The sequence below is a fragment of the Mesitornis unicolor genome, unplaced genomic scaffold (assembly GCF_000695765.1).
Source record: "Mesitornis unicolor isolate BGI_N332 unplaced genomic scaffold, ASM69576v1 scaffold12301, whole genome shotgun sequence".
Classification (NCBI taxonomy): domain Eukaryota; kingdom Metazoa; phylum Chordata; class Aves; order Mesitornithiformes; family Mesitornithidae; genus Mesitornis; species Mesitornis unicolor.
In genome coordinates, this window is record NW_010161817.1 from 20,780 (window position 1) to 45,725 (window position 24,946).

At 50.9% G+C, this 24,946-nt stretch overlaps 2 protein-coding genes across 2 annotated transcripts in view; one reads left to right on the plus strand and one right to left on the minus strand.

Annotated features, from left to right (window-relative positions):
• MAGI3 (membrane associated guanylate kinase, WW and PDZ domain containing 3) overlaps window positions 1-16,346 on the plus strand; it is a gene marked incomplete at its 5' end in the record, with an annotated part of 26,405 nt that extends 10,059 nt beyond the window's left edge. Inside the window, 12 exons of the mRNA XM_010193455.1 lie at window positions 4-612; window positions 1,495-1,526; window positions 2,804-2,957; window positions 3,293-3,384; window positions 4,975-5,167; window positions 5,886-6,071; window positions 9,281-9,466; window positions 12,485-12,587; window positions 12,670-12,796; window positions 13,269-13,412; window positions 14,520-14,658; window positions 16,297-16,346. Of these exons, the coding sequence (XP_010191757.1) occupies window positions 4-612; window positions 1,495-1,526; window positions 2,804-2,957; window positions 3,293-3,384; window positions 4,975-5,167; window positions 5,886-6,071; window positions 9,281-9,466; window positions 12,485-12,587; window positions 12,670-12,796; window positions 13,269-13,412; window positions 14,520-14,658; window positions 16,297-16,346 (2,015 nt within the window). The remainder of the gene's footprint in view (window positions 1-3; window positions 613-1,494; window positions 1,527-2,803; window positions 2,958-3,292; window positions 3,385-4,974; window positions 5,168-5,885; window positions 6,072-9,280; window positions 9,467-12,484; window positions 12,588-12,669; window positions 12,797-13,268; window positions 13,413-14,519; window positions 14,659-16,296) is intronic.
• Window positions 16,347-20,728: 4,382 nt separating this feature from the next.
• The window catches only part of PHTF1 (putative homeodomain transcription factor 1), a gene marked incomplete at its 5' end in the record, with an annotated part of 9,752 nt that continues 5,534 nt past the window's right edge, over window positions 20,729-24,946 (minus strand). The window contains 7 exon segments of the mRNA XM_010193456.1: window positions 20,729-20,759; window positions 21,061-21,186; window positions 21,834-21,929; window positions 22,718-22,873; window positions 23,740-23,826; window positions 24,008-24,139; window positions 24,428-24,700. Coding sequence (XP_010191758.1) covers window positions 20,739-20,759; window positions 21,061-21,186; window positions 21,834-21,929; window positions 22,718-22,873; window positions 23,740-23,826; window positions 24,008-24,139; window positions 24,428-24,700 — 891 coding nt within the window.

Sequence of the window (24,946 nt, forward strand, 5' to 3'; positions counted from 1 at the left end):
CAGGGGATGTCATTGTAGACATCAATGGAAGTTGTGTCCTTGGCCATACCCATGCAGATGTTGTCCAGATGTTTCAGCTGGTTCCTGTCAATCAGTACGTGAACATGACTTTGTGTCGTGGTTATCCTCTTCCTGACGACAATGAGGACCCCGTGGTAGATATAGTGACAGCTACACCTATTATCAACGGGCCGCCCGTCACCAAAGGGGATGTTTGTGTGGCCAGCCAAGATTTAATAGCAGGGACGGTTGTGTTGGACCAGAACGGAAAAATGACCCCCATGTTGGTCAACGGTCGTCTCAATGGCCCGGCCGTGGATGCGGCTGACCAGAGGATCTCCCTTGCGTCTTCAGGAGGCTCTCAGCCTGAGCTGGTCACCATTCCTCTCGTCAAAGGGCCTAAGGGCTTTGGGTTTGCCATTGCGGACAGTCCCACAGGACAGAAGGTGAAGATGATTTTAGACAGCCAGTGGTGCCAAGGCCTGCAGAAGGGGGACGTGATCAAGGAGATTTGCCACCAGAACGTGCAGACCTTGACGCACCTGCAGGTGGTGGAGGTACTGAAGCAGTTTCCCATAGGGGCTGAGGTGCCGCTGCTTATCTTAAGAGGAGGTGCGTACATACGGTTATGGTTGTCACATATGGTTATATGCTTTTTAAAAGTCCTTTTTTGCTGGGATATCCAAATTGTGTCCAGTCTTGATGGTAAAGTAGCAGCTTATTATGTCTCTGAGCCGTTATGTTCTAAGCTTAATTTATACCCCTGAGAATTTGGAGGTGAGAGCGTGTTGCTAGGATTTTTTTTCAAAACTTCTGTTATGAAATGTTTGTGCACCGTCTCTTCCAAGTGTCTGGGGACTGCTAAAGCAAAAATGTGGTCTCTAGCGTGATGCAAAGTGTGTGATGGGTAGAGATTACTGAGGCTCCCCAGAGGTATCCCCTGACTGTGCCTGCGCTCGACAGGTGATTGCAGGAGATGGGAAGAGCCATCAGCAGTGAGGTGATCACTGGAAATACCAGAAAAATTCTCACTTTCACATTTGCATATCTGTACCTCATCACAGACCAGAATGTGTCTTCCCCAAAAGCTCTGAGAGTGTCACTTCGAACAGTCATTGACATTGGCAAAAATCCCCAGGTCTTTTTCTGTATAAATGCTACTATTCCTTAATCAGCTAAGGAATAATTGGATTTCTTTGGTAGCAAGGTAATTCCTCCAGACAAATTCGGAAGGTCTCTGTGTCCAATGAACCTGTGTCATTCGGTTGACCAGTGTCTAGCTAAAAGAGAAATGGATTTTTTCATCGTACAGCTGACAGTTTTGATTTGAGACATCTCAGAAGTGATGCCTTTGGTCAACTGAGTGCTCACATTGCCATGTAAAAGAAGAGTGAATAAGGAGTTGTTAGTCCCAGGAGGAGCTGATTACTTTGCCTTAATGCTGTTCAAACTTCTGGTAACCTAGTACTGAAATTGCTTTCTGTGTTGTTTCAGGTCCGCCCTCACCGACTAAAACTGCCAAAGGGGTGAGTATCAGCGACGCATTTAGATCTGTTTCTGATGGAGAATCTTCAGGGGGCTCCAAAACAGGCTCATAAATGTTGTCTGCTTAACACAAAAGATTGCTTTGAGTTTTGTGAGTTGTTTAATGGAGGTGGTGGACATTTCTGCTTGCCACTGAGGGATCAAGAATGCAGCAGAGATGTTGTGTGAGGATGGGTGTGGTGGTGTTGATTTGCCATTATTTAAATATGACATTGCCGTTCAAGTTCTGTCATTATTTCCCTTTTCTGCACTATACTTGACGTTGCTGTGTGCACACTTTGACCTGCTTTTGTAATCTCATCCCTGGGTTTTAGTCCCTGTGATAATCTGCAAGGTGATGTAGTAAAGCCACGTCTACTTCGCTGGCACCAATTTGTTGTCCCAAGTAACTGCTGTCAGAATACCCATTAAAAGGGGAACAAAATGCAGTATCTTTGTTTTTTTCATTGCTCATTGGCTGTATTAAAGTGACATGGGATTCCTAAAGGAAGTTCACGATACTTTGCTGTTTCTCAGCCCTGTACTGAGGTGGCGCGGCAGCAGCAGGATGATGCGAGCACACAAGTTCGGTGCGACTGAAGCAGGCTGCACCCTGCAGGATGTGTGGATCCGGTTCCCCGCAGTCGTGCAGCCGCCCGCGCTGAACACATCGGTGCAGAAACCTCGGTGGCTGCCGTGTCGCTGCGCTCTGTGCCGGGCGCTAGAACCCCTGCGGGCTCGGGGCCCGGCGTTGGAGCACACGTGCAAGGCAGCTTCCCGTGCAGCGCTCGATGTGCAGTGGCATTAAGCAGCATGGCAAAATAATTCAGTCAAAAAGGGCAAGGTCTTGTGTTTATAAACATGCTGGGAGTGTCAGAGTGCTGCATCGCCTGGGGGGCTTTCTTCCAGTCTCCGTAAAAGGGCATATCTGAGTCTGCTCTGCTGCTGCTTTTGCTTAACATGCAAAGACACATGCAGGCCACCATGTGCCAGTTTTTCTGGCTTGGGTTTCAGCCCAGAATAAGTATTTAGAGTTCCTTTAGTGCATAATCGATTGGAAATTGGGGTGGGAGACCACAGGGACTTTGCTAGAAATCTGTGGCCTGTGTTGGTCAGACACACGCACGGGGAAAGCGACACTGAGCTGTGATAGTGTTCCCCTGTTCCCTCGTTCCGCCCTGCATTTCCCCTCGCTGTGATGGTTACTGTCGTGTGCTCACGTACACACATTTGGTTCTGTTTCTGGTTTAATGTGGGCTTGTGGGCTGGTCTGTTTCAGAAGGACAAGCAGGACAGCTCGGGCAGTTTGGAGTCTGTGGGTGACCCCATCCCGCAGCCCATGCCGTTCCCACCCACTGCTGTGCGCTCGGGCTCTCCCAAACTCGACCCCTCGGAAGTCTACCTGAAGTCTAAGAGTATTTATGAGGACAAACGTGAGTACATCCACCTCGACCCAGAAACGCTCCATTATGAAGGCATTTTTTCCATGTTTTATGTGTGGTAAAAGTACTGGGACTCGCATATTGAGCTTGTTCACCTCCCTTAAACATTTCAAGAGCTGTATAATTCAAACAGAAATTAGAAAACTGTGGAACCACCTTTTTTACAAAAAAGGGTACAGTATGTTGCAACCACATTTACAGTAAAACAGTTAATCATAGAAATGGTGTCATTTCTGTCTAAGAAGAGTCAGAATGCACCACAAGAGCACCATCTTTCAATAATCAAAGATAGCTCCTTACACGTTTTCAATGTTGCTTTGTCTTAGCTCCAAACACGAGAGATTTGGATGTTTTCCTGCGAAAACAAGAGTCAGGCTTTGGTTTCCGGGTGCTTGGAGGGGATGGACCGGATCAGCCCGTAAGTGAAACGTTCACTGTTTCCAGTGCGTTATCTTAAAGATCACTGCTAGATGGACTCCTGCTCTGTCATCCTCATTTCCTCTCATTCCAGACAGCTCAGTGATGGCAAAACTGACCAATTCAGTAACTGCCTCTTCAAGAACAGGACTTGGTTCAGATTCCCTTTCTTTTTTCATCTTCCTGGCTGCCTTTAATCTGCGAGGCTCCCGTGCACTTCCCGCTCCCTGGAGCCTGTTTTTGGCAGCATTTTCTCCGTCATTCTGGTGACACCGGTGGTTTCTGTAGCTGCTGCTGTGTCTGGGGAGCACTCAAAGGGCAGCGCTGGTGCTCGGCCCCTGCCCGTTCCCAGCTGTGGTTTGGCTCAGCCGTGCCCTGCAGTGCTCAGTGCCGTGCGTGTGGGTGCATCCTGGGAGCCAGTGAGGGGAGGAAGCTGCTGCTGACCCTGCAAAAGCTCCCGTGGGCCGTTCTTTTAAACACAGCCCGGTGAAACGAGGCAAGGTTTGGGATTGTGTCCCCTTTTTCGCCACCTCTCCTGCCAGATTCTCAAAACCACATTTTGTTCTATGCACTGAGAAACCCTCAAGCATGGAGCTGGCTGCTTCTCAGCAGTGAATTGCAGTTCTTTTGAAAACTTGCTGCTTCCCCGGTCACTCTGGCCTAGTCTTGGTAAAAATAATGAAATAAGTGGAATAAATGACGGAGGCTTTTGATTCAGTAATGTCTGAGAGATCACATCTATGTTACAGGTGCACAGTGCATGCTTATGTCCAAAGTTGGGCTTTTTAACAACCTGACAGAAGTGCTCAGGAGATAGCGGTGCTTCCAGAACTGATGGCAATAAGAATTACAGGTCTTCCCAACCTTTGTGTATTTTGAGACCGCATCTGGAATATTGCGTCCAGTTCTGGGCCCCTCAGTTCAAGAAGGACAGGGAACTGCTGGAGAGAGTCCAGCGTAGGGCTGCAAAGATGATCAAGGGAGTGGAGCATCTGCCTTATGAGGAGCGGCTGAGGGAGCTGGGGCTCTTTAGTTTGCAGAAGAGGAGACTGAGGGGAGACCTCATTCATGGTTATAAATATTTAAAGGGGGAGTGTCACGAGGATGGAGCCAGGCTCTTCTCGGTGACAAACAATGATAAGACAAGGGGTAACGGACACAAGCTGGAACACAGGAGGTTCCACTTAAATTTAAGAAACTTCTTCTCAGTGAGGGTGACAGAGCCCTGGCCCAGGCTGCCCAGAGAGGTTGTGGAGTCTCCTTCTCTGCAGACATTCAAAACCCGCCTGGACGCCTTCCTGTGTAACCTCATCTGGGTGTTCCTGCTCCGGCAGGGGGATTGGACTGGATGAGCTTTGGAGGTCCCTTCCAATCCCTGACGTTCTGGGATTCTGTGATACTGAATGCTTTGTGCCCCCAGGTTGTGTGCACTGAGTCAGTTTGTGCAGAGCACACTTGCTGGCCGTGTTTCTGGTGGAGCCAGACAGTCAGATCTGTAACAGCGTCTTCCTGAGAGCCCTCACCTGTCTGGATTCGCCTGGACTCAACCGTTGTGTGTTCTGCTCAACCCCTGCCTCTGCTCTGCTGACAGATTTACATCGGAGCCATAATCCCGCTGGGAGCAGCAGAGAAGGACGGCCGGCTCCGAGCCGCGGACGAGCTGATGTGCATTGACGGGGTCCCCGTGAAAGGGAAGTCGCACAAGCAGGTGTTGGACTTGATGACCAGCGCTGCTCGCAATGGCCAGGTGCTGCTCACGGTGCGGAGGAAGATCTTCTTCGGTGGTACGTGTCCGTCTGTCCTGAGAGGGTACTGCAGGACACACATCTCCCTAAACGTTTTTGTAATCAAGGCTACTAAAGCCGCTCTGAAACTTAGCGATTACTGCACTAGAGCTGAGCAGGCTGAGGTTCAGGAGGGTCAGCTGTAATTCGGAGTAAGGGAAGAAAAGCAGAATTTAATAAGCTGATGCTGTGGCATTTGTTAATTGGCACTGCTTGCACGGCTATGATGGCAGTAGTGTTTTCCAAAATGTTGTAGGTTTCCTAAAGGAACACCTGGCTCCAGTCTTCAAACTCCCTTCTAAAAACGTTTTCATTGTTCCAAGTGAAGTTGTTCCTCACTTAACACAGCCATGGTTGTAGTTTGTAGCTGGATCCCTGCCACAGATCTTGTACTTGTAGCATGCAGAAAGCCACGATGGTTTTTTTACTATAAAAAGGTATCAGATCACTGACAAAGTCTGTGCACACACGGCCAGGGCTGCTCAGCTGTGTGCTGGCAGCTTTCCTTGCAGAACTGCACACACCTCTGTACACTGGGCCTTTCAGTGCTTTATCCTGTGTCTGATTTCTGTTTGATCCGAGTTGCGTTGTAATAAACTCCCCCCTTGCTCTCCCAGGCAGTCAGAGTTTCCTCAGGCTGGCACCGTTTTGCTGTAGTTGCTTGGTAAAACAGCAGTATTGTTTGTGCCTTATTTCTCATTTGTCTGTTACCTGCAAGGGGAAAAGCAAGCGGAGGAGGAGGAGTCGCAGCCCGTCGTGACACAGAACGGCTCTCCCCGGCCAAATCGGGTGGAGTTTGCAAACCAGCAGCCCCCAGAGGTTTACGACGTCCGTCTGCAGCGTAAGGAGAACGAAGGATTTGGCTTCGTCATCCTCACCTCAAAGAACAAACCCCCTCCGGGTGGTAAGTGCTGTGTTCTGGTGCTGCCCGGTGCTGGTCCCAGAGCAGACGTGAGTGGGGCTGCGGCTGCTTCGGGGGTTTCTCCACAACGTGCAGGTGTTGCCATGCAGCACCCTGTGTGATGCACTCGTCTTTCACTCACGCTGTTTCACAGCCCAGCCCCAGTCAGCTTGGTTCTGCTTCGTGTTTGAGCTCGTTTTCACCCAGCTGTGACCCGAGGGCAGCAGGGTCTGTCACACAACAGCCCGTCCCCACACGTGTGCGCTGTCGCAGGGCAGCCTGCAGGCTGTGGTGGTGATGCAGATCCTCACACTGCATTAAGTCATAGGCATGTTAATGGAAGTACAGCTTCAGCCTTGGCTTTATGTTACCTAATCAGGTAGAATTTCTTCTTATGGGGATCTGAGAAAGTGGAGACTGCAGGACTTGGAAAAAAGCGATGAGGTTGTTACTGTCAGACAGACGGGGGGGGTTTGTCTGGAAAGATCATCAAAATGAAAAAGTAGTGTGCTCTGGTGTTCCAGCTCTGATATATGGGCCTGGCTTCAGGCGCAGCTGTAGAGATAAACAGCAAAATAACCAAGATTGAAAGCAAAAACAGAAAGAAATACTGAGAGTGGAAATGAATGAGAGAAGCTGCTTGCGGGAAGGCCTGCAGTGAAACTCGGTTAACGGGAAGGAGCAGCTCTGCCCAGTGGATCCAGCACGTTCATTCCTGGTGCCGGTGGCTGCTGCTGGTCAGTGGCTTGGCACGAGGTGGCGAGTGGGGTCATCCTTGAGATTCATTCCCTTTGGCCACCAGGTTTGGGTTACCTGGGTCAGCCCTCGAAATACAACCAGCTCAGTGTGTTCAGATGAACTCGATTCACTGGCATGAATAACCTGTGCAGATAACCCCTGCGATCCTCCCTCGGTTCCTTGCTGTGAATCTCCCTTCTGAGCCATCCTCAGCTGGTTCCAGACTGATATCGATGGCTTGAGAGCGCATCTCAGTCTTACTGAGCCTCAGACTCTTTCTTCTGTTTTCCCACTTCATTTTACTGCACGATAAAAAAACCACAGGATCACAGAAAAAACCTGTTTCTAAATAACACTGTGCTGAATTAATACGATACATATCTAGAGCGTGATGCGTCTTGGCTCACACGATACCTTTGCACGAATGTTAAAGCCCTGGAAGGTGATTGTGCCTGTGTCAGAGCAGCCGTGGGTTGTCTGGCCAGTCAGATATTAGGTAAAGAAATGCTATAAACAGAATCACTCTATAACATATTGGTATTCTGTTATAACATAACTGTACTACAGACAACGTTTTTGTCTGAGGATCTGCTGCAAATCCCTGTTTGTTTCATATTGGGACTAAAAGTAGAAGACAACTGAAACCAATTGCAGTGCTGAAGGATGAGCCCTGGTCCGGGCTGTTTCTAACTCAGGAAAGAAGACGCTGGTGCCTCCGCAGGCTGTGCTGTGCAGAGCTTTTCTGTGCCACAGTTTAACACGAAGCTGCTGTGTTCTTCTAAAGCCAGGATATTTCAAAATAAGTAATCAGCAGTTGACTCCACAACCCTGCAGTGCTTTGCTCTTCACAGTTGGCTCTTAGGTTTATATAATACTTAAAAAAGCAGCCTATTAAGGGAAGTGTAATTAAAATTTAAACTCGTGGTAAATGCTAGAAGGCATCAATGTCTGTTCCTTCGCAGTAACTTCTGCCTGCGCTAGCTCATTAAAACAACCCTTGATGGCTTTTTCATCTTGGGTGGCTGATGGCGCTCTGGCCGTGTCTCAGATTTGCTGCCATGGCTTTGGGACGCCAGCTGCTGATGCTGATGGGCACGGCAGGATCCTCACCTCACCTGTCCCGCAGAGAGAACCACGTTTGGGAGAGCAGCAGCTACAGCAAACGGGCGTCCATCAGCGCGCCTCAGGCTCTGGAGGTGCCTGGGCTTTTGCATGGGGCACCAGGAGGAGCATTTGTGAAACGTGCAGAGGTCAGACTGGAGAGGTGTTTGGAAAGGAGATACAGGAGCAGTGCAGAAGAGCCCTGATGAGGGATTTGGGAAGGACAGGAGCCAATTCTGCTGTGCTTTTGGGCATCCAGATGAATGAAGGGCTGTTTTGGATGCATGGGGAGACACGTGGACTGATGTGCTTTGATGTTACGTGAATCTGTCTGTGCCATGTCAGCACACCAGCAGCTCAGCGTTGGCTCTCTGGCCTCAGGTTTTGGGAGGTTTCTCCTGCCATGAGGGCATCTCGCTGGTGTCATCTGTGGTGCTGAGGCTCAGCTCAGCAAATCCTGTGGCAAGGTCCCTCCCTGAGCACTGGCACGGTTCCGATGGGGACAGCACAGGGGCTGCCATGGGAGAGGCACCTGAGGACACGCCAGGATTGGAGGGAGCATCACCCCCTTGGACCGTGTCAGTTCTGCTCCTTCCTGCATCTGCTTCACCTCTGGGAGAGTCACTCAAAGCAATCTTGTTCCATTTCCCCTCCTTTCCCTGTTCCATCTTTTCTGGCCCCGTTGCTCTGGCCCAGAGGAGTGTACACGGAGCAGAGGGAGCTGTGGGGTGAGCCAAGGACAGCAAGGCGGGAGAGCTGCTGAAGTTCAGGACAACTCGGGGTGCAGGCGCAGGGCAGGGTCTGTGCAGGGCTGGTTTGACACATGGTGTTGTGCTGGGGGTTGCTGCTGCGGTGCTCCCCAGGTCCCAGAGTCTGTCTCTGACAGGAGAGGTTTGATTTCCTGTTGAAGGGTATATAAGGCTCAATTTTGGGTTGCGAGGAGGAAGAGTTAGCCCGTGCATCCAGATCTCTAATGACTGTGTTACACTGACTGTCCACAACTGTCCCCGAGTCCACACCACGCTCCAGGGTCACGCGTGGAGAGCAGCACATTTACATTGTGTGTGGTGAAACAAGCTGCTTCACAGCGCTCCCGCGACACGTGGTCGTCTCATCCCCTCGCAGATGTGACCCATTTCCTTCCCATGTTTTCCTTTAGGCACAACACCTTGTACGTGACACGGCCGTGCTGTCGGGGCTGGCGTTTCGTTTCGCTCTACTGAGTGAAGCTTTCTTCCTCATTGCAGGTTTTTCTTGTACTTGTGCCACCCTGCAGAGCAGGAGCGGTCTCTGGGGATGACTGTGGCAATTCTGAGTCTGTCCGATGTTGATCTGACTTGATTATTCATCGTGGTGCTGTCCTTATTTCCTAGTGATTCCCCACAAGATCGGGCGCGTTATAGACGGGAGCCCTGCTGACCAGTGCGGGAAGCTGAAGGTGGGAGACCGCATCTCGGCGGTGAACGGCCAGTCCATCGTGGAGCTCTCGCACGACAGCATCGTGCAGCTGATCAAGGACGCGGGCAACGCGGTCACCCTGACGGTGGTGGCCGAGGAGGGTAAGGAGAGTGCGCGGCCCCGGCGGGTGGATGGGTCCTGCCGCGCTGCCAAAGTCGGTGTTTGTAAATGCTGAAGTTAATTCACTTAAAGTGGAGTGTGATAAGATGTTGGGAAATTAAAAGAGAGTGAAGCTCGTCTGGAATTGCTGAAGGCAGGTGGGGCAGAGAGAGGCGGCTGCCAGGGTGGTTATTCTGAAAAATAAGATACAAGAATTTACAGCACGAGGCAGGGTTAGAGACATTCTCATGGTTTCTCATGTGAGAGAGCGAGCGGCTGCTGCTGGCCTGGAAACGTGTCCTGCCCAGACCCTGTACTGTTCGACCAAAGAGAAATGACCTCTCCTGGAGGAGCTGCAGCAGAACGGGGCGATGCTGAGAGGAATCACCTCCCCCAGACACTGCCCGGCTCCTGCTGCCACCGCCAGGAGCTTTGTCTGGGGGAGGCTGGGATGCTCGGGGTGGCCCTGCCAGGCACAGCTCAGGCTGCAGGGACACGGAGTTCCAGGTCCATGTGACACTCTGAGCTTTTCCTTCCCGCCACAGTAAAACGCACCAAATGCTGCACCCTGGGGCGCAGCAGAAACCCCACGGCTCTGCCGGAGCCCCTGTCCCCCCGGGGCAGCCTCGCGCGGGGTCGTCCTGCGGGGTCGTCCTTCACACGAGCGCTGGTGGCTGCAGACCCAGCGTCAGAGCCGTGGTTTGATGGAAGCTCCCATCCAGTGCTATTGTTTCTGCACAAACAGGGCACTATAAATATGGAAAATCCAATCAGTTGAAGAGAAAAGCTGTTTTCCGACCCTGCTTACCGTGGCATTTTTCTGGATTGCTGCTTGTGGGTTTAATTAAACTCACGATCGTTACTTTGCCAGAAATCTGGCTTTCTTCACCTTTTAAATAATAAATATCTAAAGCTAGAATGTGAATAACAACAACGTATGATTCTCTCATTTCACATTCATTGCAAATATTTGACATGCTATCCTAGCTTGCAATACAGAATTTCAAAGGCTTAATTTTCCTTTTTGTTAATGCTCGAAGCAGAGAGACTTCCAGACTTATTTTTTTTTCTCTTAAGATTTTTGTTTTTATCAAATCTAATTCGTTCCAGTTTGAAGGGACACACCTCAAAGCAGTCGCCCGGGGCAATGTTATAATTCAAGTGAAGTTGGAGGTGGTTGCTTTAGATCTGTTTGTCTGGGGCTCTTCATCAGCTTTGTTTTCAAAATAAGCTCTCTGAATATAACATTTCTGTCATTACTTATGCACGACTGTACCTGGACGCGGTGTAAGAACTTTTCCCACTGCCTCAGTTATGGATTTGGAGCCAAAATGTAGAGATAAAACGAGAACCTGAGGAGAATCCACAGAGAGGGGAAGAAAAATCAGCAGCAGGTGATGAATGAGGCTGAGACCAGTCAGGAAAAGGAGTGGCTTGGAGGAGCTGGAGTTGGCGTGTTTTGGGTGTAGGTAGTTTTGTGGCAATGGAAGAGGAGCAGCACCTGCTCCCCTGGGATGGGGCTTTGTTCCCGCACTGGGCTCAGCTGTGTTCAGCTCCCAGCTCTGTGCACAGGTCCATGGGAGCCGTGGACAGGGCCTGGTCGGGGCCTCGGGTGCTCCCCATGGGGCTGTGGGAGGGTTCACACAGGTGCTTACATGAGGGTTCACACACGAGGACTCACGTGGGGGTTCACACACGAGGTTCACATGGGGGCTCACATGAGTGCTTACATGGGGGTTCACACACGAGGTTCACATGGGGGCTCACATGAGTGCTTACATGGGGGTTCACACACGAGGTTCACACACAAGGGTTCACATGGAGGCTCACACGAGGGTTTTCACGAGGGTTCACATGAGGGATTACGTGGGGGTTCACATGGAGGTTCACACATGAGGTTCACACGGGGGCTCACACATGCAGGGTTCACCCCGAGAAGGTGCAGGTTGTGGCTCCAAGTTCAGAAATGCCCAGTTTGCCAGGAGCTGCTCTTTGCTGTTCCCATCGTCTTCAGCGCTGTCCCCCAAGACCGGCAGTGGAGATGCTGCCCTGCCCCCCTGCCTCTCCCTCCTGGCTTTCACAGATGTGTGAGCTTGGCTTTTCATACAAATAAACGAATTCCACCTCGTGCGCCAGAAGACGTTCTTGAACATTTTTCGCAAAGCAGGAGCCTGTCAGCTTGTGTCACGTATGGCTGGAAGCACAGGAGAGCGGAGGGCTGCAGGATTTGTACAAACAGATGGCGTTTTTCTTGCCTGTGCTTCTAAATTAAAACTCTGAGTATAAACCAGGAGTAAAAGTTGACATTTTGTCTCTAGAGGAAAAGCTCTTTAAGGCATGTCGTAGCAGCGGCACCGAGCAGTCCTGTGAAGGGCTCTGGAGGTCTCGCATACCTGAGAAATTCGCTCTCATAATACGCGTTACCTTTTCCTTCCCCTAAGATGCCTGAGCGCTTTGAGCGTTCTGGGTTGGCAGCGATGAGAGGCACCTGACGGGACTGGAGCATCGCTAGTTGTGGTGCTTGGGGGTTTAACCCTTGTCAGAAGAAGGACTTTATTAGTTGATGGCACAGCACACAAGTTCATCTCGGGCCAGTACTTGCCATTTCGGGTTCTAGCTGAGAGGCAGCTTTTTGCATAGACCATGGTTCATTACTCCTAAGTGACAGGGACATTTTGTATCCTGAAACGTGGTTTTTTTCATTGCTGCACTGGATTTATCGTGAAGGGCCCAATCTTTGTGTTTTGTGTGGAAGGAAAAATAATCTTAAGCTGTCTTATGAAAATGTCATTATATTTTAATTTTTACTTAGCCCCTGGGAGAAGGCGAAACACGTTCAGGTTCTGGTTGACGACCGGTCCGTGTGCCCCCGGTGCGGCTGTGGGCCAGTTCCTAACCCTTGCTGGAGCTGGCTGGCACCAAACTGTTGTGTCTTAAATGAGTCGAGAGTTCTCCCCCAGCCAGGGTCTGCACCCCAAGTCCTCTCAGCCCTGACCGTCCGCTTTGTTTGCATTTACCAGAGCACCGTGGTCCTCCGTCGGGAACCAACTCGGCGCGGCAGAGCCCAGCACCGCAGCACCGGCCACTGGGGCCGGCACCGATCGGTGCCCCCAGCGCAGACAGGTACGGGCTGGGGTTGGCAGAGGAACCGCGGGAGGGGATTGTCCACACGGGGGTAACAGCGATGTCCTTTCACTCTGTGCAGGGCAGCTACAGAGGGAGAAGCTGGAAAAGACGCTGCAAGCAGTTACCGGCTCTCCTGGCCCGAGCACAAGCACTCGGCACAGGTGGATGCAGGCGCTGCTTCGGTTCCCGGTGGCCGTCACTCGCAGGTAAGTGTGCAATGTCCTGCATCAGGACACGGCCCCGGCGTCGCCATGGGGTACTCAGAGCAGCACAGGAACACGTTTCCCTGTCAGACAGTGGTAGAAAAGCTGCGTATAAAAACGCACTGCAGTGTTTCACAGAGCGTTGTTGCTAACGTTTTACATTTTATTAGCTCCTTAGTGTAGTTGAATGCTCATTATAATTAGAAAAGAAACAGAAAATGCTTGCAGCGGGGCTACTACAGACCCTCTGGCAAAGTTTCTTAAAGAAATTACATGCACATATAAAATGTTCTGTGTGTTCAGACTCACAATGAAACCGTTGCACGTGGTCATCCACGAGTTGGGATGAATTTGGTTTACATTGTGGATTGCACGTTTCTCAAACCACACAAATGCGTGAAGCGTTTTTCCAGAAAAAACAGATGCTTGAATCTGCCTGCAGGTCCTCACCTCCTTTCTCTGCCTCCCCGCACAGAATCCCAGCTGTTTCCCGGTGGAGCTGGAGCGGGGCCCGCGCGGGTTCGGGTTCAGCCTGCGCGGGGGCAAGGAGTACAACATGGGCCTGTTCATCCTGCGGCTGGCGGAGGACGGCCCGGCCGTCAAGGACGGGCGAGTGCACGTGAGTCTGGCTCCTCCGAGCAACTCCTGATCAAATTGGCTTTGAATTCACCTGCAGCGGCAACGGCGACTGCGGGGTCCTGTGTGTGCTGTGGTTTGCAGAGCAGGGCTGGCACAGCTCCTTGCTGGGGCTGTCTGGGGCTTAATTGGATGTGAAATTCCAAGCATTGTTAAGTTCTGTTATCTCAGTTTGTTACAGTAATTAACATTTTTCCCTCATGCTTGAGAGGCTGCCTGAGTGCAGTGCTCAGAACGGTATTTTGGGTTGCTCCTTCCAGTGGTTTTACGCTGAGCTCCAGGGCTTTGTCCCAGGTCCCCCACGTTGACCCAAACCCATGGTCCCCAGCTGCGAGGCCCCATCCCAGCGTGGGCACCTCACACCTCGCTGCAGGGCCACGTGTCCGGGGGTGCCTTGGCCGTGGCGGGGCTGTCCCCGTGGGGACGTGAGCTCTCAACTGTGGCGGAGCAGGGCCAGGAGCTCTGTACAACAGAGAAACACTCGATAAACGGCGCTCACCCGCTGAGGTTGTGCGTGGTTTTGGTCTCATTCGGTTTCTCCTCCTCGCTGGAAAAGGTGTGGTTTTCTGTGCTCCAAAAGCAGAGGAGTTTCTCCCCAGTCAGTGGTGATGGAGCCACGTCCTGCGGTGGGGCCGTGGGTGAGCGTGCCCTCCTTGGCGGGGTTTCTGTCATTAAGCCCTGGTTTCACACCGGTGTCGTCCCTCAGCTGATCCGCACAGTGCGGATGAGGGTTTGTGCCCCTTTTTGTGGAGGGGCTGTTCCAGCCCTGCCCACAGAGGTGGTGTGAACTGTAATTAATTACCTGCCCAAATCCTCTGGAAGTGCTAATTGGCCTCTGAGAGCTCAGTTCTGGTCAGGGCGCAGTGGGGCTCTCTCCTGCCTGGAACAAAATCTCCTTTGTTGAACGCAGCCTGCTGTGCTGTGACCGCGCTCAGCTCTGCGCCGCGTGGGCTTGAGCGTCGCTGCTGAGCGCATTTCAGCACGTGAGGAAATCCAGAATTACCTCCCTCTGCTGCTGCTCTCTAAGTTAAAAATCAGTTTTCGGTGTCCGAGATGCACAAGGACTGACCTGGCTGCTCTCCTCTCTCAGGTCGGTGACCAAATCGTTGAAATCAATGGAGAGCCCACCCAAGGAATCACTCACACGCGAGCCATCGAGCTGATCCAGGCTGGAGGGAACAAAGTTTTGCTGCTGCTGCGAGCAGGGACCGGGCTGATCCCAGACCATGGTACGGCTCTGAGCTGCGGGTACGGCTCCGGGCAGTGGGTACAGCTCCAGGCTGTGGGTACGGCTCTGAGCTGTGGGTACGGCTCTGAGCTGTGGGTACGGCTCTGAGCTGCGGGGAAGGGTCTGCGCTGCGGGGGATCTGAGCTGCGGGTACGGCTCTGGGTGGTGGGTATGGCTCTGAGCTGTGGGTATGGCTCTGAGCTGCAGTGGTCGCTCACCGAAACGGCCGTTCCCCTGATAACTGTGCCTGTGCTCGTACTTATTCTAGAATATAAGGAATATTTCTGGTAAAATTCACTTGTGATCAGTACCTGGGCATGTTACACGGTGTGAAATTATTGCATATTTGTAACTTCTAAGTGTCTCAGCTCTGTCCAAGCTAATCAAGTTTTCCTATACAAATGTGATAATTAACACTGATTGCTTTTTAAATTCTGTGTGATACAGCGCACTATTCAGAATATTGTTAAGAATGTTATTTCTGCACAGATCAATTCACTGGTTTTAGCCTTCTAAGCTATGGATTGCTTTGCTTTTCAAAGCCAGACCTTCGGAAAGCACAGAGGGACACAGCTTTGCTCTCAGCGTGGCTCCTGCGTTGAAAGGTGCGGGTTCCTGTCCGCAGCAGAGAGCACGACTGTGGGCAAAGGAGAAGGGAAAGCAAACGCTTGCAGGGGCTCTGGGCTGCGGGGCACAGAACTGGTGATCTGGGCTCTGACCTAGGAAATGCTCCAGAAATTCTCAAATCAAAAATTGTCAAATGAAGATTCTCAAATCAGAACTTCGGCTGTGGGAGCACTTGAAGCAAAGAGCCCTTTCTCTGAGTACCCATTTTAGTCTTTCAGCCCTTGGTGCTGCTGCCGACGCCTTGATGGTACATTCTGAAATGGCAGGGTCACTGTTTCTGATGAGAGCTTTTCAGAGACAGTGACCGACCGTGAGTTTATCCTTGGAAAGTTTCACAGTGCACACTTTGCACACCCAGCAGCCGCTCGTGCTCGGGCGTTTGCCGACAGCAACCGGCGTCTGCTCAAGGGGTGAAATCTGCTCGGAGCTTTCTCCCTTTCTGTCCCTCCAGAGCCCGAGGACGTCCCCTGGCCCCTCCTCGTCCTCCCTGCACCGCACGGCCGTGAATCAGCGCAGGGCACGGAAAGGGCCCGTCCACGACACGCGAGGTCTGCGCTGAGCGCTGCACTCCCAGCCACTGCCCCGAGTCCCCTCGTCATGAGGCACCAGTTTAATGTCATTGTCCTTGTGCCCTGACGAGCGGAGCTGCTTCGAGGGCCTCTGAAACCAGCGCTTGCTGAAGGCAGCGTGAGAGCACCCCCTCACCCCATCATTTCAGGTTGTGCAGCTCCAGCAGCGAGGAGTTGGTGCCATCCCGCACCCCAGGGCTCGGGAATTGCCTGCAGCCGCTCCTGGCCCTCGCGGTCACAGCAATCCCCCAGAGCGAGGTCTGCGCAGAATCAGGAAAGGCTGCAGGAGCTCTGAGCCGTGGGAGCGGGGCCGAGCTCAGAGCGGTGCAGAGGGGACGGGTTTGTGGGCTCTGGTCCTGCTGTTGGTCACGTTTGACTGAAATCTGCTCGCTGTGCTCGTGATTTTGGTTTGTACTTCTGGGCTTTTTCTCTTCCTCCTTCAGGTTTGGCTCCCTCCAGTTTGTGTCCCTACGTGAAACCTGAGCAGCATTAAGGGCTTTCAGTGCTTTTCTTGGTTTTTCCTTAAAGACTTGGTAAATCTGCATGTCTTGTGTTTCGTCTCTTCCTGTTATTAAAGTGCAAAGCTATGAACATCCTCAGCTTTCCACAGTTTTCAGTTTTCCTTTAGCATAACAGTCTCAGTTCATTTGTTTTCGTACATTAAACCACACAGCTCAGGGACTCAGTGCTGCAGTTTTGCTGTCGGCTCTGAAGCTGACGTGGGGCCGTGTCGGTCCCGTGGGGGTTGTGGCAGCGTCCCCAGCGCAAGTTTTTTCCAAAATCCCATCCTCACGGCTGCTGTCGATTGTAGAAAAATGCAGTATCGAAAACTGCCTGAATCAGACTTTGAGAGCGTGGCACTACACCATGCTTTTTAAATTGAAGATTTCATGTAACGTCCTGGAACCTCAGTAGTGCACGTTTCTAAAATACCCAGTGATGTTTTAATTCATTTTTTGTGGTCATTTAGTCAGATCTGTCTCTGTTCACTTGCAGGTGATTGGGATAGTTACAGTCCATCTCCGTCAAATGTAATATATGAAGATCAGTCACCATTGTGTTCATCTTCACATTCTGCTTCCCCATCTGCACCGTGTTATTTACCAGGAGAAGCTTTAACAAGAGTTCGGCTGACTGAGAAACCGGAGCAAGCGACGAGCACTGTGCCTGAAAAGAGAAGCACTTTAACCGAAAACCCGTTGGAGACGAAGCCTCAGCCCCTCAGATGGGAGCAGCCCTCCTGTCCCGGCTCTGAAACCACGACAGGGAGAGACCGATCTGCAACTCCAGAGAGGTCGGGGGCCGCCGAGGGACCCCCTCCCACGGGATCCCACAGCCCCTGGAAAGGGGGGCCTGGAAAAACCCCCGGGGATCGCTCCCAGAAACCCGACAGCTCCAGAAAGAGGGAGAGCAAAACCATGGAAATGGGGATGAGCAAAAGTTACCACCAAGAGTATCCCAGTGGAAATGGAGGGAGGGCTGCCAGTCCCCAGAAACACCTTGGTGAGCACGGAAACGTGGGTGCGGGAGGGCGGTCACAAGAACACCGAGACAGAACAAGGAGTGCTGAGCATTCGAGAGGTGGGAATGGGAAAACAGGAGTCACCAGGAAAGAGATGAAGCAGAAAACCTCCGGAAAGGCGGAGGGGTGGTCTCCAGAGCAACAACACGCAGCATTTGATGGGAATTATCGTCCATTCAGTGACTCTGGGAGAAACGCGGCTGAGGACAGAAACGTGAAGCAGTCGAGCTCTGCAGAGCCGGGTTCCAGCCGCCTCAAAGCCTCCAGCCTCTCCGATATTGCCCTGCTCGCCCTGGAGAAACGGAGGAGCCCGGAGACGCCGGAGGCTGCTGCACCGCGCAGACAGAGACACACGGAGCTGCCCCATGACACCAAAGACGAGGGAGTTCCCAAATCTGAGAACGGTTCTCCCGTCAGGAAAGCACCGATCGCCCCTGGGCCCTGGAGGGTACCGGCTGCGTGCAGAGCCACCCAGACGGCCGGGACGGCGGACGAACGGCTCTGACTGATGCTTTCTGGAACACGTTCAGTCACGGTCATTGAAAAGCATTGCTTCTTTTCACAGCATTGTCATTTCTTTTTCAGAAACTGGTTTGAGGGTGGGAAGTATTTGATTTGTTCTGAATTATCTGAGCTGCATGAAGGACTCTTGGATCGCGTGGATGAGACCCCATAAGCTGCTGTCCCCTGTCCCGCTGCGGGCGGTTTCTGCTGCTCCCGACGTTGCTCTGCTGCGGCTTCGTGTGCTGCGAGCTCCCGAACAAACCCATTCGATGCCTGCATTGCCAATGCCATCATCACTCACTCTTGTTGTGCCAAGGCATCATCCGCTGTGTCCGCTCTGATCCTCCTCGTGTGTGTCCGGTCACAGAAAAGGTTTTGTTCAAAACGGGTGTTCTCCTGTGAGCACGGGGTGTGTGTACATGAGGGAGAGGATGGGGAGTTGGTTCTGCCAGTGCCAGGGCAGCAAACGAGCCACTGATGCCCTTCGATTGAGGTTTTTCTGAAATTTTTACACCCAACACACAATTACGTAGATAAAAGTTACACTTGGCATGATCAGTTCTTTAATGTAATTTTGCTTTTAATGAACACAGCAAAATTGCTTTGTGTTCTTGATTCATGAGGATGCTGAGAGCAGCGGTTCGCAAACATCCGTCTGCAAAGAGGAACTGCTGGGTTCTGTTGAACAGCCAGGTCCTGCGGTGTTGCTCACGGCACCGCGTCCGTGGCATTTCTGTGAGCACGGGTGTATTCTCAGCCTCGCTGTGCTGCTGTGTCCTCAAGTCCCATCTTTCATGATTCAGTGCTCGTTAGGAACTGAACTTTCTCCCTCCCTGGAGATGACAACCGCCCCTAGGTCAGACCCGACGGCTGCAGCAGCTTCTGGACCGAAGTTCTGGCCGTGTCTCCCGTGTTTGAGTTTGAGCGTGTGATCCGTTCCCAGTGCTGAGCTGGGCGATGCAGGCTGCGGGAGAGCCCGTGTCTGTCAGCTGGGCTGCAACAGGTCTGTACGCAGGGATGGTAGCACCAGAACCTACTGCCCCGGCAGCCCTGCAGCAGACTGCATCAATTGAAGGGTTTTATTTTATTCATACTTCTAGGGATGATTTCCTGCCATGTTGGGATTTTAATGGCTGCAGAAAAGTGGTAAAAGGAGCCCATGGTCCAGTTTGCAGAAAGAGAAATGTAAAAGGTCAAGCTTTACTCCTGTTAAAATTCAAACTCATACGATTTGCTGTGTGAAAGTGAGTGAGCATCTTGTTTTGGCTTTGAAACATGAAATGTTTTAAAGCCTCATGAGCACAGTGGATCAGTTCTGAGCTGAGTTATTTAGAAATACAGATGACAAACAGCTTTCTAAACAAAGCCTTTCCAGTTCAGTGGGCTCTGGCGCAGAGCTGAGCTGTGCTGCGCCGCTCGGCCCTGGCTGAGCCGTCAGGAGCTGCTGGGAGGCCCAACACGACCACGGCTCCGCGCTGGGGAGCACGACTGAAAAGGCTGAAGGCTCTGAGTGTCCTGTGCGGGTCCAGGAGCTGGGCTGGGCTGTGTGCCCCTGCCCTCAGCGCTGGAGACAGTGACAAATCCCGGCGTTCAGACAGAGATGAAGTGATTTCCCTGTCATCAACCACCCCTGGTCTTTCGCTGTTGATGTGACCTGATTTAGTGTCCTTCCTGCGTGTGACTCCTCCCTCCACGGACCTCGTATCTGTACTTTCTGCATCGGATGAGTTAGCAATGTGGCCTTGGAATGCTGAGCAACGTATGGATGTACCGGGTGTAAATGTTTATATATTGTACAGCACCTTTATACATACTCTGAGGTTCTGACTAGAGAGAGACCTGTAAATCGCTCATTATTTTTTATATAGATATTAAAAAGAAACTCCAGCTCCCGGCCTGTTGGTTCTGCACTGTATAAAATAGATCCTTTGTTGACTTTCAGTGGTGTGATGCTTCCAACAGCTGAATCTGTGACCCAGGTTTTACCCACAAACATAGAACTCCTCTGGAAAACAAACGCAATTTATTATTGGAAGTTTCCTTGACTCCCTGTTTGAATAACAAATGTTCAACAAAGGTGGTATAAAAATCATCAAGTCATGTAGAAACAGTTGTTAATGATTAAATACTTGTACCGTAGGTTTATTTGTACATTTTGATATATAAAATTGTCATCTTTCACATCTTGCAACTTTTCCTTGTACAGAAAATAGCTGTAAACAATTTACTACCAAAAATTCTTATGCCATCCTCCCCCTCCTGTGAAAGAATGAAGCTATGAAAAGTTCCTCAGTTTTTGCTTTTTCATTACTAATAAATAGGAGACAGACGAGGAAAACGCAAGTTTAACAGATGCCTTTAGAACCTTGTTTCTCTCCTGTGCCCTCTGGGTGAGGCGTCTTTGCTGCCTCTTCCTCGGGGCCGATTCTCTCCCATCTCTGCCTTGGGTGCTCGGAGCTGTGGCACCGCTCAGCCCAGCAGAGCCCTGGGAGCAGAGCACCCACACGTGCGGGACTGGGGTTTCACAGGACCAGGGCACCCAGCAGCGTCCCAGCAGCCCTGGTGTGGATGCCCCCTGTGCTGTGCAGGCAGCTCCTGCTGCTTCACTGCCAGCTGCTGCTGCTGCTTGGGCCCATCGGCTCTGCTTGCTGTGTGTGCGTGCCAGGGGATGCCTTCCCTGATTAGACCAGTTTGTTCTGTGTTGTAGGACAGGAAAGCAGAGGGAAAACTTCTGATACACATGCTGAGAATCTGCTTTAAAAAAATGGTCATTACCGATTTCCATAGCTGGAGACCACCTCTGCTTTTTGCCCGGGCTGTGCGTTACCCTCTCTGCTCTGTCTGGCGGAGATGGTCAGGTCACGGTTTAATTTTCCACAACTGAAAAAGAGACACAGAGTGAGCACAGGTCTGAAAGCCACAGCTCTGAGCACCTTTCATCTGCAGGTAAGACTTGGGCTCCTGTGCCCAGCCGGTGCCCAGTGCTGGGCTCAGCGAGCTCCAGTTTAAGTGTGACCTGGGGAGGGGCCATGTTCAGAAGCCAGGATCCTGAGCTATGGCTCTCAGCGGGCACCAAAGGCCTGAACAGGGCTGAAGTTTAAGTCAGCCCCGTCCTTGGGCGGGTGGGCTGCGGCAGTGGTACCACAGGGGTTCCTGTTGGGCTGGGGGCAGTTACACTTACTCTGATATTGAATCCCAGGAGATCACTTATTACACCAGAGACAGCAGAGAGTATTACAACACGTGTGATGTTGTAGATCAGCGGATTCATGGTCAGTCCATACAGCCTAAATGGAGTATCCAGTTCCTGCAGTGAAAGAAAAAACAAAGTCCCATTAGCTTCTTCCATACCAGAAGCAATTAATGCTTTTTTAGCTGAACAGTGGCTCCCTGGCAGCCTCTGCCAAGCACGCACAGCCTCTCCACCCTTTTGTAAAGGCACACACAGAAATCCCTGCTCTGTTCCAGCCTCCCTTCTCAAAGCTGTTTGCGACCGGCCCTGCTTAACCCGAAATCTCCTCTGCAACAGCAGCTGTGTGACAAGAGCCCAGCACAGCAGGCTCTAGATTTGTCTGCGCTCATCTATGTGGCTCTGGGGCCGTGCTCTTTCTTTTCCAAAAATTGACTGCTACTGTCACCAAGCTTCAAGGTGGAAGCTGCTGCAGGAAAAGGAGATTCAAGCAGAAAGGAGCCAGCTGTGTTCATCCCAGCTTCTCTCACCTAAAATCACAGTAAGCTGCTATTAATCAAATGTTTGCAGCACTAATTAACCACACAGGTCTGGCATTGCTTGCTCTTATGGCATGGCAATAGCAGCACAGAAAAAAAACCTCCCTTTGTGACAACAAACTTAGCAAGAAAAGAAAGAATTGGGAAGAGCAGAGACACATCATCCTTGCCATTTGTCACGGCTTCCATGAAATGCAGCCACTGTTTTTAGGGAGCAGTGCTTACCTTGAGGAGCTTTGTAGACAATTTCAAGACGTTGTTCACTAGAGAGAGCTGTTCCTTCTTGTTTGGCTTCTTCTCCATCTTTAGGTACAAGTTGATCTGTGACAGACACATTACAGACCAGACAGTGATGTTCCAGCCCTGGCCTCCAGTTAATTGCTAATTAAGGGAAATTAGAGCCATTTTTTTTTTTTGCAGTCCACTGTCACTCCTAAATCACAGAATCCCAGACCGTTAGGGATTGGAAGGGACCTCCAAAGCTCATCCAGTCCAATCCCCCTGCCGGAGCAGGAACACCCAGATGAGGTTACACAGGAAGGCGTCCAGGCGGGTTTTGAATGTCTGCAGAGAAGGAGACTCCACAACCTCTCTGGGCAGCCTGGTCCAGTGCTCTGTCACCCTCACTGAGAAGAAGTTTCTTCTCAAATTGAAGTGGAACCTCCTGTGTTCCAGTTTGTGTCCGTTACCCCTTGTCCTATCATTGTTTGTCACCGAGAAGAGCCTGGCTCCATCCTCGTGACACTCACCCTTTAAATATTTATAAACATGAATGAGGTCTCCCCTCAGTCTCCTCTTCTGCAAACTAAAGAAGTGATGCATCCACAGACAGGAATTTAGCAGTGGTAATATCATTCTTTTGCTGATGGTTGTGGCTGACACGTTAACCCAGAGGCAAAAATAATCCAGAATTTTAGAATCTGATTCTGTCCAAACGTTGAACAGCTCATCCCTCCCCACTGCACAGTTTTTTTGCCTTCTGCCCAGCACAAGGGTTGATTGCTGAATTCTAAACCTTGATTCCAGTATTTTTAAAGCTGGTTTGAAATGCAATAATTACATCCAAACAAACCACAAAGCCAAAGGGAGAATAAGCTAAATGGAGATACCTGCTCAGTGAGCAAGACCGAAATGTTGCTGTATTTCTTGTTGGTTTCAGAGCCCAAAGATGCCAGACGCAGTAAAAAGAGAAGAAGAGCTGCTTCCCAGATCAGGAACTCCCAGTTGTAAGCTGCATTCAGAAATGTTTTGTGACCCTTAAGAACCTGTATTGAAAAAAAGCATCGCTGTCAGTACCCGGTGCCTGCCTGTTCGTGGGCAAAGCGCAGGGCATTGCCCGTGCTCCACGGCTGCTGGCACGCCTCTGATGTGCAAGTTCCTCAGGTAACTGGGGTAAAGGAAAAGGACTCGTTTCTAACCTGGCTTTTGCTTGGAATTTTTTTTCTTTCCACTTAGAAAATGGCACTATTTTTGTGTCTCTCCTCCCTCGTCCCAATTTACGGGCAATAAAAGGTGTTTCCCTTCATGCGTGCGTGTCCCCTGGCAGCCTCAGCCCCCACAGCCACGAGGACACCGCTCCCTCCAGAACCCCGGGCCTTACAGCAGCCACTGCAGCGAGTCAGTGTCCACAAACCATCCACCTCATGGCTGCGTCTTCATGGTACCAAGATCTTGCCTAAACAGTGTAATCAATCTCTGGTCATAAAATCACAAAGAAACCAAGAAACCAGCTCCAGCATTACCACTGCTTACTAGAACAGAGGTTTAGTGAAGGACTAAAAGGTGTAACTAACAGTTATTGATGTGCTTTTCACGGCAGTGGTTAAAGAGCCCTCTTAAATGAAACGTCCTGTGAACAGCTGCGGTTCTTGGGCAGGGTCCTGTCCTCTGTGCACAGAGCCTATGGCCTGAAATTCTCCTAATGATTATAGAAACCCAGCCTTCCCTCTGCAAACACAGAGAATCAATAACCATTAATGACCAATGAAACATTACAAAGCTTTTAACAAATGCAAAACAAACACTTTGTATTACTTTGGAGACAACCACCGATAGTTCAAGCCCTTTACAGGCTGGCGAAAGAAAAGCCCTAGGTTTTCCCCCTGCTTCAAAAACAAAGTTAAAAGCTCACCTGGGCACAGCATATAAAAGCAATTGAAAGTGCCAGTAAAAAGACTGAGGACACGACCACATCCACAGATCGCTGGGGGCCTCGCCTCTGCAGAAACAAAGACACGGGGTCAGGTGCCAGGTCTGGATGCAGAGCTGCAGCCAGGGCTCACCACGCGGCTGCCACTGAAATAACGAACAGCAGTGCTGTCCTGCAGCCACAACGGGAAGTTGTTCCTAGAGGCTTGGTTACACCCTCAGGAATGATCAAATCTTGGGCCAGAACTCACCTTTAGATAGGAACGAAGGGATAACCAGATCTTAATGTTTTCTACCTTCTTCAGTCTAAAGTGAGGAATTTCATACTTCCTGGCTTTCCGAGCAGATGTAATGTGACTAAAAAGCTTGGCAAACAAAAACCTCTGCAAATTACAAACAAAAAAACATAGACAGACAAACATAAATTAGTCGAAACAAAAAAAAAGACCAACGGGATTGCTTAGTGGTAGAAAGGACCAGCCTGCGGCACGCTGGGGAAGCCTGGGGGATCCTGGACCTCTCAGGTAAGTAACAGTGCATCTTGCCAGGGCCTTCTGCGGCCAACAGCACGGGGCTGGGGAACGCCTGTCCTGGGGGTCATGAAAGGACCCCTGCGCTCAAACCCACCTGTTTGTAGGTTCAAACCCACCTGTTTGTGTGTTCAAACCCACCTGTTTGTAGGTTCTCTCAGCAACGCACATCATGAAGAAAAACATCCAGGTTAAGCAAAGTCTTTCGAGGAAGTTGATCGCAGACAACACAATGACAGGGGTGCTAGCAGGTGCTCCACAAAAGATGTGCAAAAGCTCCCTTAGAGAAAAGGAGCACAGCTGCTCCAGGTTATCTGCACGGAAGAGTCTGTAGAGGAACGGCAGGAACGCTAATCCAATGGTGATGATGTTTCCCAGCATTTGATACCCCACTCCTTGCTGGTAGGCATTAACCTGGCAAGCAGGAACAAAACCAGGATGATTACCTGAGTTTTTGCATCAAGGAAAAGGGTCACTGTTGTGGCTGCATTCATTCAATCAAGGCTTCAAGTTCCTCATCCCTTCAAAGGACGAAGCCTGGAATGATTTCACCCATTTCAGTCCAAACCCAACAACAACCAGTCAATAAGTAACAAAGCCACCTTCTCCAGCACACCTCAGAGGAACAGCCAGCAACAGTCGGCACTCAGTCTTCAGCAG